Here is a 13,140-nt window from a genome sequence, read left to right as displayed (position 1 = left end):
CATAGACATTTTAAAATGCATATCTAAAGTTCTTTATTTAATCAACATTGGGAAAATTACTATCTCTGACATGTATTTTAATTATTATACTATGTTACAGTGTTTAAATACCTTCTTCAACTAAAATAGAGTACTTAAATCATGACTTTGATATCAGAAAAATGTTTACTTGTATCCAGTTTGTTAGGCATGTAAGATTGTGTGTTGCTACTGAATGATGAGTTTAAACTTTCAGGAATTTTATATATAAAATATGAGCCTGAAGTCCAGTTATTGTGTGAGATTGTACTGTTTGTAGTAGTAGAATCAGTCAAGTGCCATTTTTGTCAGGAGTTAGTGACGTGATGGACCATTACTTTTCTATCAGCCCTATCGTTCTACTTTGTATGTAGTTCAGTCTTTTGTCATCACTTCCTTAGTTGACCCCCTCTTACTGTTCCTGACATTAAAGTGTTCTATCCTGTCTTTCTGATCATAGAATGTCTTGTGGTTGAAATCAAATTTCTGTTGCACCCAAAAACTTACAACAGTTACTACTGTGCTTTACATTGCCATCAGCCTATAATTTCTGTTAGCCAGAGTAAATAATAACTGGCCAGAGTAAGCAAAAAATAATTCTATTGTGTTTTTAACTTTCAATTATTCCCTTCGATCAGAAGAACGTTGTAAAAGCAGATGCATAATTCAAGGCAACAGATATTCATGATACTGTGACTTGGGTGCTTTGCAAACACTTGTAAACAATGCAAGTATCTATTAAACTGCAGACATAACTGCTCAAACAAAATTTAGCAGTAATGCTTGTCTGTGTGAAAATAATTTGGACTGTTTCCAAAAAGCTAAAAGAAACGTGTACTATACTAAATAAGCTAACAAGGCTCTGACGCAAGTAGAATTGCAAGACTAAAGAATGCTACCAAAAGAGTACCATCCTGGAAAGGTCCTGTTCTTTTAAAGTGGGAGGCTGTTGGTTTTAAGCAAGCAAGTCGGTGAATGGCAATCAGGGCTGTTGGCAATCTGTAAACTTACAGGCAGTCTGGTTTTAAAAAAAAACAAAAGGAAAAACCAGAAAAACAAAGTGGTGGGGGACAGCTGAAATCTCTGTTGTGGGTTTCTTGTTTGTTTCAAAGCAAAGCTGATTTTAAGCTGCTTGATACACAAACAGAGCAGAGCAGCTTCATCTGGTGCCTGAGTAGGAGTTCAACACACTTCAGGGAGTTCTTTTTAGGGTTTTGTAGCCCATGGGACCCTTTGGAGGTCTCCTATCTCCCCTACCAGCCATGAGCAGCTGCTGCTGCTGTTCTTGCATCCTGTTGCCAGCCTGTATCCTTGTTGGGCCTGAGTTGGGCAGGGTTCATAGCCCAAAGCGGGATGGGGAGAAGGTGCTACAACTGGGATGAAGCTGTAGGGCTGAGAGTGAGGAGAGTTGTTGGAGGTTCATGTGGGGATGAGGACTAGGGTCAAGGCTGGAAGGATAGCACAGTACCATCACAGGCATCAAGTTTGAAGGCAAGTAGGGGTCCCCTGGAATGGGGCAAGCATGCTGTAAAAACCACTGCTGCAGTCAAGAAGCATTGCAGTCAGGCTGCAGTTGAGAAGCATCCAAGAAAACTGCTTTACTGACAGTCTGCAATCTTTATTGACAACCAAACTTTACTATGTTTAATGTCGGAATTCCAGCTTTTAAACCTGGACCTTTTTATCTATTGTCTGATGTTGGCAGAAGGCCTATATTGTACATAATGTGTCAGTAAAACGTGTTTAGTAAAGAAGCTTGAATGTCAGTAAAAGTTTTCAGATTGCCAGTAAATTCTTGGTTTGGCAACCCTCAAAATCCATAGTTTTGGTCTTGCTCTTTGCAACAGAAAAAAAAGGATCTATTCCACTCCCCACTTCTAGATGCAGAAAAATAAGAGCTTGCCTTTCCCAAGAGATGCTATGATTCTATCCAGGGTACCTTGAGCATGAATAGTTTGAGAACCCAGTGCAATAATAGAGTGTAGCTTCTAATGGGTTTAACACCCAAATTTTTGTTTCATTAGGTTTAGCTCTAGGAACTATAATTTGAACATAAGAGGCCAAATTGAATGTAAACTTCATAGAAATACAAAGATATCTGTCATAACAGCAAACTAAAAGTTGAATGAGTAATACTTATTACACTAGCTACTGTCTGTGGAAACCTGTGAAAAGTGGGTGGTGGTCAGGTAGCAGGCTGTTGAATGATATCTTGTCTGTTTAGCCACTGGGCTACCCCAGTTGTCTTTTTATATGCTATATGACAGGAGATGCCTCTGAATAGCAAATGCATATTTTTCTAGGGTTAGAAGTACTACATTTTTAGTGCATACTTGTAAGGGCTTTGTTTCACACCCCTATATTAATTAGTACTAAGGTTTGCTTGTTGCTATGGAAAATGTAGTTAAGGTATGATAGAAACTCTTGTAGTGGGCAGTATTCTTCTTGACAAACTCAATCCTAAGGTAGACCTACTCCAAAAATATAGGCAGTTATGCCACTTTCTACCAGCAGAAGGCTAGACTCTGATTTGCTTAATCTTGCTTACTAGGCTACAAGCAAAGCCTACTCATGGCAAGCTGTTCACAGATGCCATATTTACCTAAATCCAAGGCAACCCTCAATGGTAAGACAACCCCTCAATTAATTATTAGATTCTAGACATGGAAAACTTTTATAAATGGGTTTAAATTTTCCATGTCTAGAATCCTAGTTATGGGAAGGTTCTCTCGTAAATTTAATGCTCCCCCCAACATTGCCGCAGGGAAAAGAGCAATGGGGGTAAACTGGTTGGGGACCAGGCAGCCTTCTCCATGTCCCTTGTCTTCCCCACCCTTCTGCCACTTGGAAAAAAGAAATCTTTGTTGGTGACTCTGGCCCGGCTGGGGGAACGGGGCACAGAGGCAGTTCTGGCTTCAGCCTCAGGCTGGGGCCATGGCTAGACCTATGGCCACAGCAGCGCTCTCTCTATGTACCCCTCCCTGCTGAATGCATTCCCTACCTGCCATGTGAGCCATCCAGTCCCCATCTTGAATCGCAGCAACTTCTTCCCTGGTCTGTACTTGAATCTAAGATAAGGGTATTTTTCCCCCATGCTGGGGGCAGGGGGTGTACCTTATTTTCATTTTGAGTAAATATAGTGTTCTGCTCGTGTTGCAGCATTGCTGTAATGCAGTAGGGGCAACCTTTTCTGTCAGGTATGCTGTATCATCCCCATATCTTCCTGGAGTGCTGCTGATCCCTTCCCCCAGCTAGTCTTTGGTTTCTTACAGTGACAAGCTACAGGAGCATGTGGCATCTTGGTTTAGTAATGAAGATTGGAAGAAGAGGAATATATAATCTTTTTTGCCAGGTACCAAGAGGAGGTATGGAGTCCCTCGTGCTTCTATGAGAAGGTTGTAAAAAGTACAAGGGAAGGTATCTTTAATTTTACTGGAAGATGTAGCCAAGAGAGATTCATCCAGAGAATAGATTGCTTGCCAGCAAGCAAATAGAATTCCATAAGGCTGTCGAGAGAGGAACTGACATGTAAAAGGCTTTTTGTTCTTATCCATTACCTAAGTTAAGCAGTAACTGTTACTTAAACTGTACTAGCAGAAAAGTACTGAAAACTGAATTGAACAGGGCTATCTATACACTTTAAAGTCCTTACACTTTTAAAAGCTATAAGTTTTTAAATGATGCAGAACGCTTCAGGGGTCTTGGTTACTGTACTGGCTTGCATTCTTAGTTATCTGTAATGCAACTCTTAAAGCCAAACTTAGCTTTTGGAGAATAGCCTTCAAATGGTATAAGATTGTGTATCTTTGTAAAGATGGGATCAGTACCCCATTGTACCAGGTACTTTGGAGAGGTGTTCTTTGCAAAGAGCTTATAATCCAAACTTTTAAAGCAATACATTGGAAGGAAGAGATATAATGAGCAAAATATTTGGAAATTGTTTTTTTTCCCCCTCTTATGCAGTATTGCAGAAGGGGACTAACCAGTAAGAGATGAAAATAAAGGGAATGTTGGTATTTGGCTTTTGTGTTTTGGGGTGGCGTGTATGATAAATTGAAACTGTTTTGGAATCTGGTCACTGCTTCAGTTTCAGTTCTTCCCAGCTGCCTGAGTTTGGCTTCTCCTGGTAGTTCAGCTCTGAGCTCACTTAAGAGGAGAGAATGGAGCTGCCATGGGTTCTGGTGCCTCAAAAGTAAGATGATATCTTACATAGTTTTGGGTTTAGAGAGGCATTGTCCAAATTGACTTCTTGCTTCCCTTTTTAACAAGTGAGACCTGAGTCTGCTGCAGTTGCTTTCTGACCTGGCCAGTAGAGTTTCTCATTGGCATTCATTAATATTTATTCTGTATTCAGGTAATCCCTAGCAACTGGAAAGTGAATTTACTGTGGATTGAATACAGGGCATGCCCATCCATAATTTATTTCACCAAGAATTCTGTCCAGAGATGCACAGTATTTTGGTGTAGGACATTACTGTCAACTCTGCTTTTAGGAGAAGTGTGTGTGTTCTTCTGTGAAAAGAATATAATAGGTTCCTCTTGTTAAGAATCCAGGTAATAACGGGAGAAACATTTTGAATGAGGATACTGTTTGTGGAATGATATTCCTTTCCATGAAAAGGCGAGTTTCTGAAACATAACTTCATAATCTAAAGTAAAATGCTTGTGTAAACTAAAAACTCATAAGCAGTGATTGGTATCTAAGCCTGAGGTGTGTAATACTTCCTTTTAGGGCATGCTCAATCTAGAGCAAAGGTAATTTGAGGGAAGATGACAGACTGAGACTGGAAAAACAAAGGGCATCTTCCAGTTAATTGGTCCAAATTTATTGCCTTTTTTCTGGCCAAAATTTTATATAGCAGAAAAAATACTGGGGCTCGGGTTGGAAGTTTACTTAATTTTTTGAAAACTGTTTGACCTTACTTTATTAAGTGACAGCCATTTTGTTTTTTCATGTTGGGCTTATCCAAATTGTGATTTCTTAAAGAAAATGAATGAATTAAAGGATGTAGACTTGCTGAATGTGATTTTGTCTGTTTGCTAAATATTTATGTATTGCTGGGTATTGTTACTTAACTCTTGCTCCATTAGTTGTTTTTAATATAAGCTCTTATTTCTTGTTTTGTGGGGTTTTTATACCTTATACCACAGGGCCACCCTATATGTATGATTTGGACAGGGGATTAGGGGGCTCTCGTGTCTCTTCTTTTTGTTTTTCGTTGGGGGGGGGCACTGCAGTATCAGTTTGGGGAAAAGCTTCTATAAAGGTAGACTAAATGATTTTTATACAATTTTTTTTATAGGAGCACAGATATGACGGATCTTTTTTTTTTTTTTTTTTGAAAGATATGGTTTATATAAGCTTCACTGGGATTGCCTTGCATGCTAGTTCTCTAGTTCAGTGTGTTGTGATGCAAAAATGAGTTGCAAGAATGTATGAAAGGGTTGTGAACAAACTTTACAGTGTGGGTTTTTTTGTTTGTTTTGTTTTTCTTTTAAAGAAGAAAAATGTGGGAAACTGTGGCTTTTCCCTTGGAAGCTGGCAGAGTTCCAGCCTGCAAGCAGCTGCATGGGGGCCCCCTCCTGCCTAACACACTGGAGGTCTGGGGGTGGGAGGCACTGGGTCAGGACTGGTGATCGTTTACAAATGGATCCCTGGTACGAAGGTTGAGAAGTACTGCTCTGCTTAAGCAAATGCAGTTCTAACATGTTTTGTCTAAAGTCAAATTACTTGATTTGTTTAAGCTTTTTTTATTTTTAAACTTTATTTTTAAAGCCTTGACTTTAAAAGAATAAGTCCACTGTGGCTGCAGAAGTGTATTATCTTGCATATGATTTTTAAGTGGGTTTTCTCTGCTCTCATGTTGCAGATGGCCTGGCTGCTCTTTCGTTTTCCATTAGTTCCTTGACCTTGATTGGTATGTTGGCAGCGATCACCTACACAGTAAGTCTCTACCTCCTTTACAGAGACTGTTCAGTACTTTTTTGACTACCATTTTGTTGATTCTAACTTACCAATATTAAATTTAACTTGTGTGATTTAAGTTAATGCTAAAAACAAATCTGTTGGCACAAAAGGGTAATAAATGGTTACCTGTTATAACTATTAATGGAATAAATGTCTTAACTTCCAAAAATATAGTAGCAATTTGAGGTGACCTAGTTCAGAGGTATCCAGACTTCCTAACCCTTTGAGTTGCAAACAAATCTTGATGTAGCCAAATGCTGCATGATTTACTGATGTCCAAGAGTCACTGATCTGGGCCTTAGCAAAAATAAGTTGGTTGTTAAATGATTTAACTAAACAAGAACTAAAGAAAATAAAAAATAGAAGATAGATATAGACAAATGTTTTTAACTGCTGTGTTCTGTGGTGTGACCTTTATATAAGTGTTTGATAGGGTGTAAAATGGTTTTTTTTTTTTTATATTGACTTTTTTTTAAAGAACAAACAACCCCCCTCCCTTTCTTTACTTGCTACTTTTCCATATGTGGTGAAAAGTTCTCATTTAAATCAGCTTTTTAAGTTAATAAGTGCATATCTCCATAAGTGATGCTGAGGTCAGGCTTGCTATCCTTTTGAGCTGAATTCTAGTTGAGCCATTCTAAGACTGGATCTGCAGACTTCAACTGTTGGAGATCCAACTGAAAGGTTCATCTGAAAACCTTTTTCACCCGGGGAACCTTTGACAGCAGTGGATTCAAAATGGAGTATTTCTTCACCCAAAAGTACCATACAGAGAGAAGGATAAAAAAGGAAAAAATGCCTGGTGTACACTTTGCATATGCCCCCCCTTTTTGTTCCATTGTGGCACTGGGGAACCTGAACCCATCAGCTTGTTGACAGAAGGGGCGCTATGACTTCTTCTTTTTTTTCTTTTTTTTTTTGTCTAGGTTAGCATATTTATGGTGTTTAGTATAGTGGTATAGTAATGTAGTATTTATGGTGTTAACTCGCTGTCCTGTTGCTTACGAAGTGGCATTCAGAAATGAAAAATTGTTGGTGAACAGGTACAGTATTTATGGCTAAAAGCTGAAGAGTAAATTGTTTGAACTAAACATGTCAGATCAGATTTAACTTAAAATAGATAATAGCTTGTCTCTTAATTGAGGACAAACTATTGTAATATATTAAATTTTACGAAGACTTATCCAAACATAACGAATCTTAACTGGTAGTGGTATCCCCTTTCTCCTTTTGAAGGCCCCTGAACAACTTATTTCCTTGTTCCCAGTCAAGTTACCTTCCCCTCCTGGGCTAGGGACAGAAAGTGCACACAAACCAGTGTAAGTGATCGGAAACTGGTTCAAATCTGTAATACAGTGGTCACCAACTGGTCTATCCCAATTGCCTGGTTGATGGGGGAGCACCTGATGGTTTGAGTCTGGAGGGGCTAGCCTTCCCAGACTCGGATCAACTGTTGTCAGGGGCTCTGAGATCAGGGGTGGTGGGACGCAGTCCAGGAGTGATGGGACATAGGAGCAGGGGGATGCACATGGCTCAGTTGAGCTGTGCCTCCTTCGAGGCTGGGTTGGGAGAGACGGAACCCAGGTGTGTGGGGGGGGGCCTCTGCTGCACATACCCCAGTGAGGGCCTGGGGGCCACATGGCCCCCCCATCTGTGGGCAGCTTGTGCCCCAAGCTGCACCAGGGCGTGGGACTCAAAACCCAGCATGCAGCAGCAGTCACCTCCCCCATGCACAGATTGGAGGCCAGGGGCCATGCACCCTGGGCCTCTGCCATGGTGTATGCAGTGGTGGGAGCCCCCCCATGTGCCTGGATGATCTGCCCAGGCTCTGACCCTCCCCTGGCCCAGCCTGTCTGGTCCTCCTCACCCCTGACCCACTCCCACCCTTGCTGTGGGGGGCCTTGATCAGCCCCCTCTCCCACTGTCATCCCCCAGACTGACCTGCTGGGTGGAGGGGCCCCTGTAGATCCTGAATTGTCCTTTACTTCAAAACGTGATTTCACTTGAGAAAGTTTGGAGACCACTGATGTAACACAACAGTTTATCAGATAATCAATGAACATGAACTGCTTTCAAAATGGCTGAAACTGGTTTAAGATAAATCTGGATGAATATAGTATCAGACTTGATTGATTTTAGGCTAAATTGGTTTATTGAACTTCTGACCCAGATCACCTCCAGATTCAAGTGAACTTGGCCCCTGAGCATCCCATGAATGCTTTGCACCTCCCATGCAAACCTCTTTTCTTGTTCACACCCCCCCCCCCTTTTTGTAGGGTGGGTAGGCTAGCCTTGGCGCAAGCTGAGCAGGGAGTCATGCTTTAGCACCCTCTAGTTTCTGGCTTGGGCCAGTGCAGGCATATGTGGTTGCATTTCTTGGAATTGGAGGGCATTTATGCACATACCTTTTCATCCTGCAATGTGCCGGAGATCCAGTGGGTCAGAGCAGATCAGTTAATAGTCTACTCCACATGCAAGCTGACACACACTACACTTCTTTGCTTGCAGTTGTTTGTATAAATAGCAAAATGTGTATCAATGAGCAGAAAATGGTGGTGGTGCACTTTTTGAAGCAAAACCCCTCTGTTTTAGTTCAAAATCAAGCCACCGCCACCATTTTCTCAGTGCTGATGCACATGTCACCACTTATACAACTGCTAGCACCAGGCACTCTTTAAAGAGTGCCCAGTATGGCAGCGCAAACGTGTATGAATGCCCAAAAATTTAATGTCTGTTCACTTGCTTATTGGTTCAATATACACAGTTTAGACAAACCTGAGAATATTAAATAAATTCAGCTTTGGGCTTTTTGACTTGTACATAGAGCACTGCTGTTCAAGGTGCTCTGTATTAATGTAGCTTTGATTTGCTGGTGAATGGGTATGGGGCCAACCCTATCAGCTAGTATCTATTTCAGGCATTTCAGTGGTAGCACATTGCCAAATAAAGACATGTAATATTCAAAACACCCCCCCCCCCATGCACTAGTCAGTAAAGATGTTTTTGTAACTAAGTAAAGAGGAAAAATATATGGGTTGGGGGATTGGAACACAGTCATGGCAGGAGAAATGAGTGGTAGAGTTGTCCAGAGAGACCTTGAGGAAAAACCTGTTCAAAATTAAGGAATGACTTACTTTTTGAAGTGGGAGGGAGAGTCTTGGTTTTAGCTGGGGGGGTGGGAGTTAGGGGGCAAACCTGCAAATGCCATCACTACTATGGCTAAAAGGTGAGAGAGGAGGATTATTATGTTCCTCTTGGTATTAGTTGTTTGTCATCTTGGCTTTTTGTAACGGAGGTTTTTCCTGGGGGAGGGGGAAAGAGGTTTGAATAATTAATGTGCCTTCCTGGGCAAAATGCGGTTACAACAGAACACAAAGTGTTGTAACAAATCCCTTCTGAGAATATTTGGAAGGGCAAGGGGAAATAGAATCTAAAGTCACAGAAGTTTCACAAAATGATACTTTTGTGGCAAAGTTTAATAGAGTTGGTGGTACATGCCTGCATAAGAGAGAATTGTATTTGGGTCTGAAATTTAGCTTTATTTTACAGTCCATGGGGAAAAAACTGAATATCATCAGTTGTAATAATATGCTAAGTGTAGATATCTTTGCAGTCTGGCATTCTGAATCAGGTTTTTTCCATCTCTTGTTTGCTTTCATTAAAGGCTAATTTGCACATAGTATGTACTTTTTCAGTCTTTAGTTGATTAGCATTTTCTTGCAGGCAATGTTAATGATTAGTGTACAGTACCAATGCACAATTATTGTATAGTACACTTTTTTATAATTTTAATTGGGGAATATTGACCATAATTGTGTGAAAGGTGAAAGTAGGTGAGAATACTTCAGTTTAATCTCAAATTGGGTTTTTATCACCAAGATCAGTTAAGTACTTTTTGACACCATTTTTAGTTTGGTTTACTGTATTTCTCCATTCAATAAGAGAACAGTGGAAGTGAAGTTGGCATGCTGAAAAATTCAAAGGGTAGTTTTCAATTAGATCAGTGATCCATCCCTTTTCTGCTGTGCTTGTTAAGTACTTCAGAAGACGGGAGACTCAGAAGTACTCAGTTTATTGAACTTGCCCAAGGGCATCTAACTGCTATCAGTTGGCTTATTCCTGTAATACATTGTTACTCTGTAAGATGTAACTATACATGTTTGCATTAATACACATTTTATCTTATTACCACTTGTAGCATTATAAACTGACTAATTGTAGTGTGCATTTTGGTACCTCGGTTAAAGATCAGTTCTGTAAATTTACTTTCAGCATTGCTTTTCAGTCATTGAGGTTAATTGGGTAACATTACTGCTGTAGTATGGCAAATTTAGTTTTAGCTTTAAGCCTTCATAGCTTTTAAAACTTTGCTCAAAAGTTGTGAATGTCTGTAAAACTGCTGGGGGCAAAGAGGACACACATCAAATCACTTTACTTCTCTTGTTTCTACTAAATTCTACTGAGACTTATTGTGCTTATGTTTCCTTGTTCTCTGGGGATCTCTGTATTAACACTTGGGGCTTAGTTCTGCAGCTTGATGCTAGGTTTTTAACGTTTTGAAAAGTTATGCTCTGTGTGGGGTGCACAAGAAGTCTCATGAGGGTGAAGTTTTTCCCCCCTGCTCTATGGAAAGGAGAATTGCTGCTTTTGCTACAGTGGCAGAGACAATGCTTTCAGCCACAAAAGTATGTTCAGACTAGACCCTCCCTAGCTCTGTTTCCTTGTAAACAGCTACCTTTTAGCGTAATATTGATTCGATTCAGTAGCTTCAGACACCTGCAGGGGAAAGAAAACAAAACACACTTTTGGCTGTACAGCTGTTTTGTATCCAAAACCAAAGTAACACTTTATCTACCTTTGCTGATAAGGAGAATATGAAGACAAGCTCACTCGTGCAGTATATCCTAGGATTATGATGAGTGGTCCTTGAAAGCAGGCAATAGACCAACCATAATCTTGTAGTTGAGATTTACTTAATGAGACACTTGCATCATCTGAGCAGAACTCACTAATCAAGTCATTGCATAACAGGTCAGAGGTGCGTAGTTCCTTTTTTTTGGATGCATTTCTGTGGGCATCAAGTAAATGGGACAACTATGTGTAAACAATATTTTGTTCCAGCCAGTCATAAGGATAATCAAAGTTGAAGAGAAACACTGTTCTCTTACTGTGTCTACAGTTTGGAATACACTTGGGCACAGTGTTTTTCCTGAAGAATTGTGTATTTCATCACCCCATTTGTCCACTGCCTCATTTACAACATCAAATCTGTATCTGCTTCCATGTGTAGATTTAACAGTGTTTCTATTACATTCTCTTGTGTATTTCCCAATGGACATGACTTTTTAAGTCACCCTTGTACTTTAGTATGGGACTAGCACTATCCCAGTGACTTTCAGAAAGCATCTTTTGCTTTGTTCAGGATTCTTCCTGACCTAAGGAGCAAGTCATTACATGCTTAATGAACCAGTGACAATTAATTGCATGGCGTATTAGGGTTCATGCTTTTACATTTTGAGTGTAACAGATTGAGCTGTTAGTACAGATATGGGTAGAGCATATTTTGAACCATTGTATTTACTTGAATAAAACCCACAGGGAGCTAGTGTGACTTGTAGTATGTTTGTATTTTGTGTTCCAAATTAGCTTTTATTCACTGAATGCTTTTTAATGCGTGGTCTGTGGGACAAGTTTTAAATATGATAAAGGCAAGTGTAAATATAGTAAGCATCAGACATGCATTTTGTATGCTAGAAAAAGGTTCTTTGCCATTTTTGGTCTAGTAGAGGTCTGTTCTTCAATAAGATCCACATTCAGAATCTGTTATTTAGGCTGGTAAAACATGAGAAACTTCCTGGCTGGTAACTGATGAACCAGAGCATCAAGAGGGTGGCAGGATTGTAATATTTTGTCTAAAGTAAGTATGGCATGTAATTTTGAGGCACTTAAAGCTGCTTCTTTTTAGGGAACAGAGGGCCCCTTAGAATAGCTATACCACTACAAGGTGGCACACACTACCTTGTGCATGCAGTCTAAAAATGATTTGCATAGTAGACGCTTTCATTAATCAGAAATGAAAACTGCTATCTGCACGAACTACAATGATACCTTTTTATAGCAAATTGAAAATATTTCCAGAACGATTTTACAGTTGATGACACTTTGAAGACCAGCGGAGCAAATTTAAGTTTACTGATTTCCTTATTCATTGTTCTGTATCTCAAGTGGTATGATAAATGAAGAGGTGTTGGGGAAAATAGTTAAGGAGCAGTAAAGAATGGCAGCTTCTAATAACTAGGTTCTCAAATAGTGAATTAAGTGGGAGTTGGATTAACATGTTCTGTTTATCAATACAACATTGAAAGAATCCAAAGCTGCAGTACTGTATAGTGCTTGAGAATTTTAACTTTTTATGAAGCTAGAGGAGAGACTCTTCAGTTGGGGGGGGGGGCGGAATTTGCTGAGAGACTTGCCTGGGAAATGCTGAGTGTCTCTTGCAAGATGCTGTGCATTTTAAGGTTCCCTTGGCTGTAAAGAGAGATAAGTATCTCAGTTGCCTTATAGTAACAGACCTAGAACCTTTATTTGGTATCATAATGTTGGCTGCATCAGGTGGGTGGTATAGTCTATGAAGATAACATAATAAATTGTTTTTTTGTCATTATAGTCTCATTAATGTGGTAAGTAGGAGCTTCTTTAGGGGATTTACAACTTAATCCAACTGGTATAGACACTTTTAAGCTTTGTTCCTTGCATATTGACGTCTTGTTTTTATAAAACCTCTTGCCATAAATTTAGTATGGTTTCACTCTGAAGATGCTTATTTGCATTTGTAGCTATGTTTTTACCCCAGGCCTCAGCAGTTTGTTTATTATGCAATAAGAGATGCCACTTTTGTTTCTGTAGAACGAAATCCAAAAGGGTAGCTGGGAAGGGGGGGAAGCTTATCTGAGAGAACTTGATATCTGAAAAAAGGAATGATTTGAATTAACACTTCTACAAGCTAAACAGTCCTGAAAGTACTGAATGCTTACTGTTTTTAGAAACAAATGTATCTTAAGATTTCTGAGACTAGAATGTGCAACCCGTTTATGGTCAAAACAAAGTTTTCTGTGTAAGTTAGAAATTCCTCTTCTGTAAACTAGAGTTCCTTG

At 39.8% G+C, this 13,140-nt stretch overlaps 1 protein-coding gene across 2 annotated transcripts in view; it reads left to right on the top strand.

Moving 5' to 3' along the window:
- Positions 1 to 13,140, top strand: part of LMBRD1 (LMBR1 domain containing 1) — a 208,362-nt gene that overhangs the window by 89,347 nt on the left and 105,875 nt on the right. For both annotated transcript variants that reach the window (XM_019537605.1, XM_019537604.1), the window contains exon 7: positions 5,889 to 5,962. In XM_019537605.1, coding sequence (XP_019393150.1) covers positions 5,889 to 5,962 — 74 coding nt within the window. The remainder of the gene's footprint in view (positions 1 to 5,888; positions 5,963 to 13,140) is intronic.

The sequence above is a fragment of the Crocodylus porosus genome, unplaced genomic scaffold (assembly GCF_001723895.1).
Source record: "Crocodylus porosus isolate Cpor-Errol unplaced genomic scaffold, CroPor_comp1, whole genome shotgun sequence".
Taxonomy (NCBI): domain Eukaryota; kingdom Metazoa; phylum Chordata; order Crocodylia; family Crocodylidae; genus Crocodylus; species Crocodylus porosus.
The sequence above is the reverse complement of the archived record's forward strand: the minus strand, read 5'-3'. Positions and strand labels throughout refer to the sequence as shown.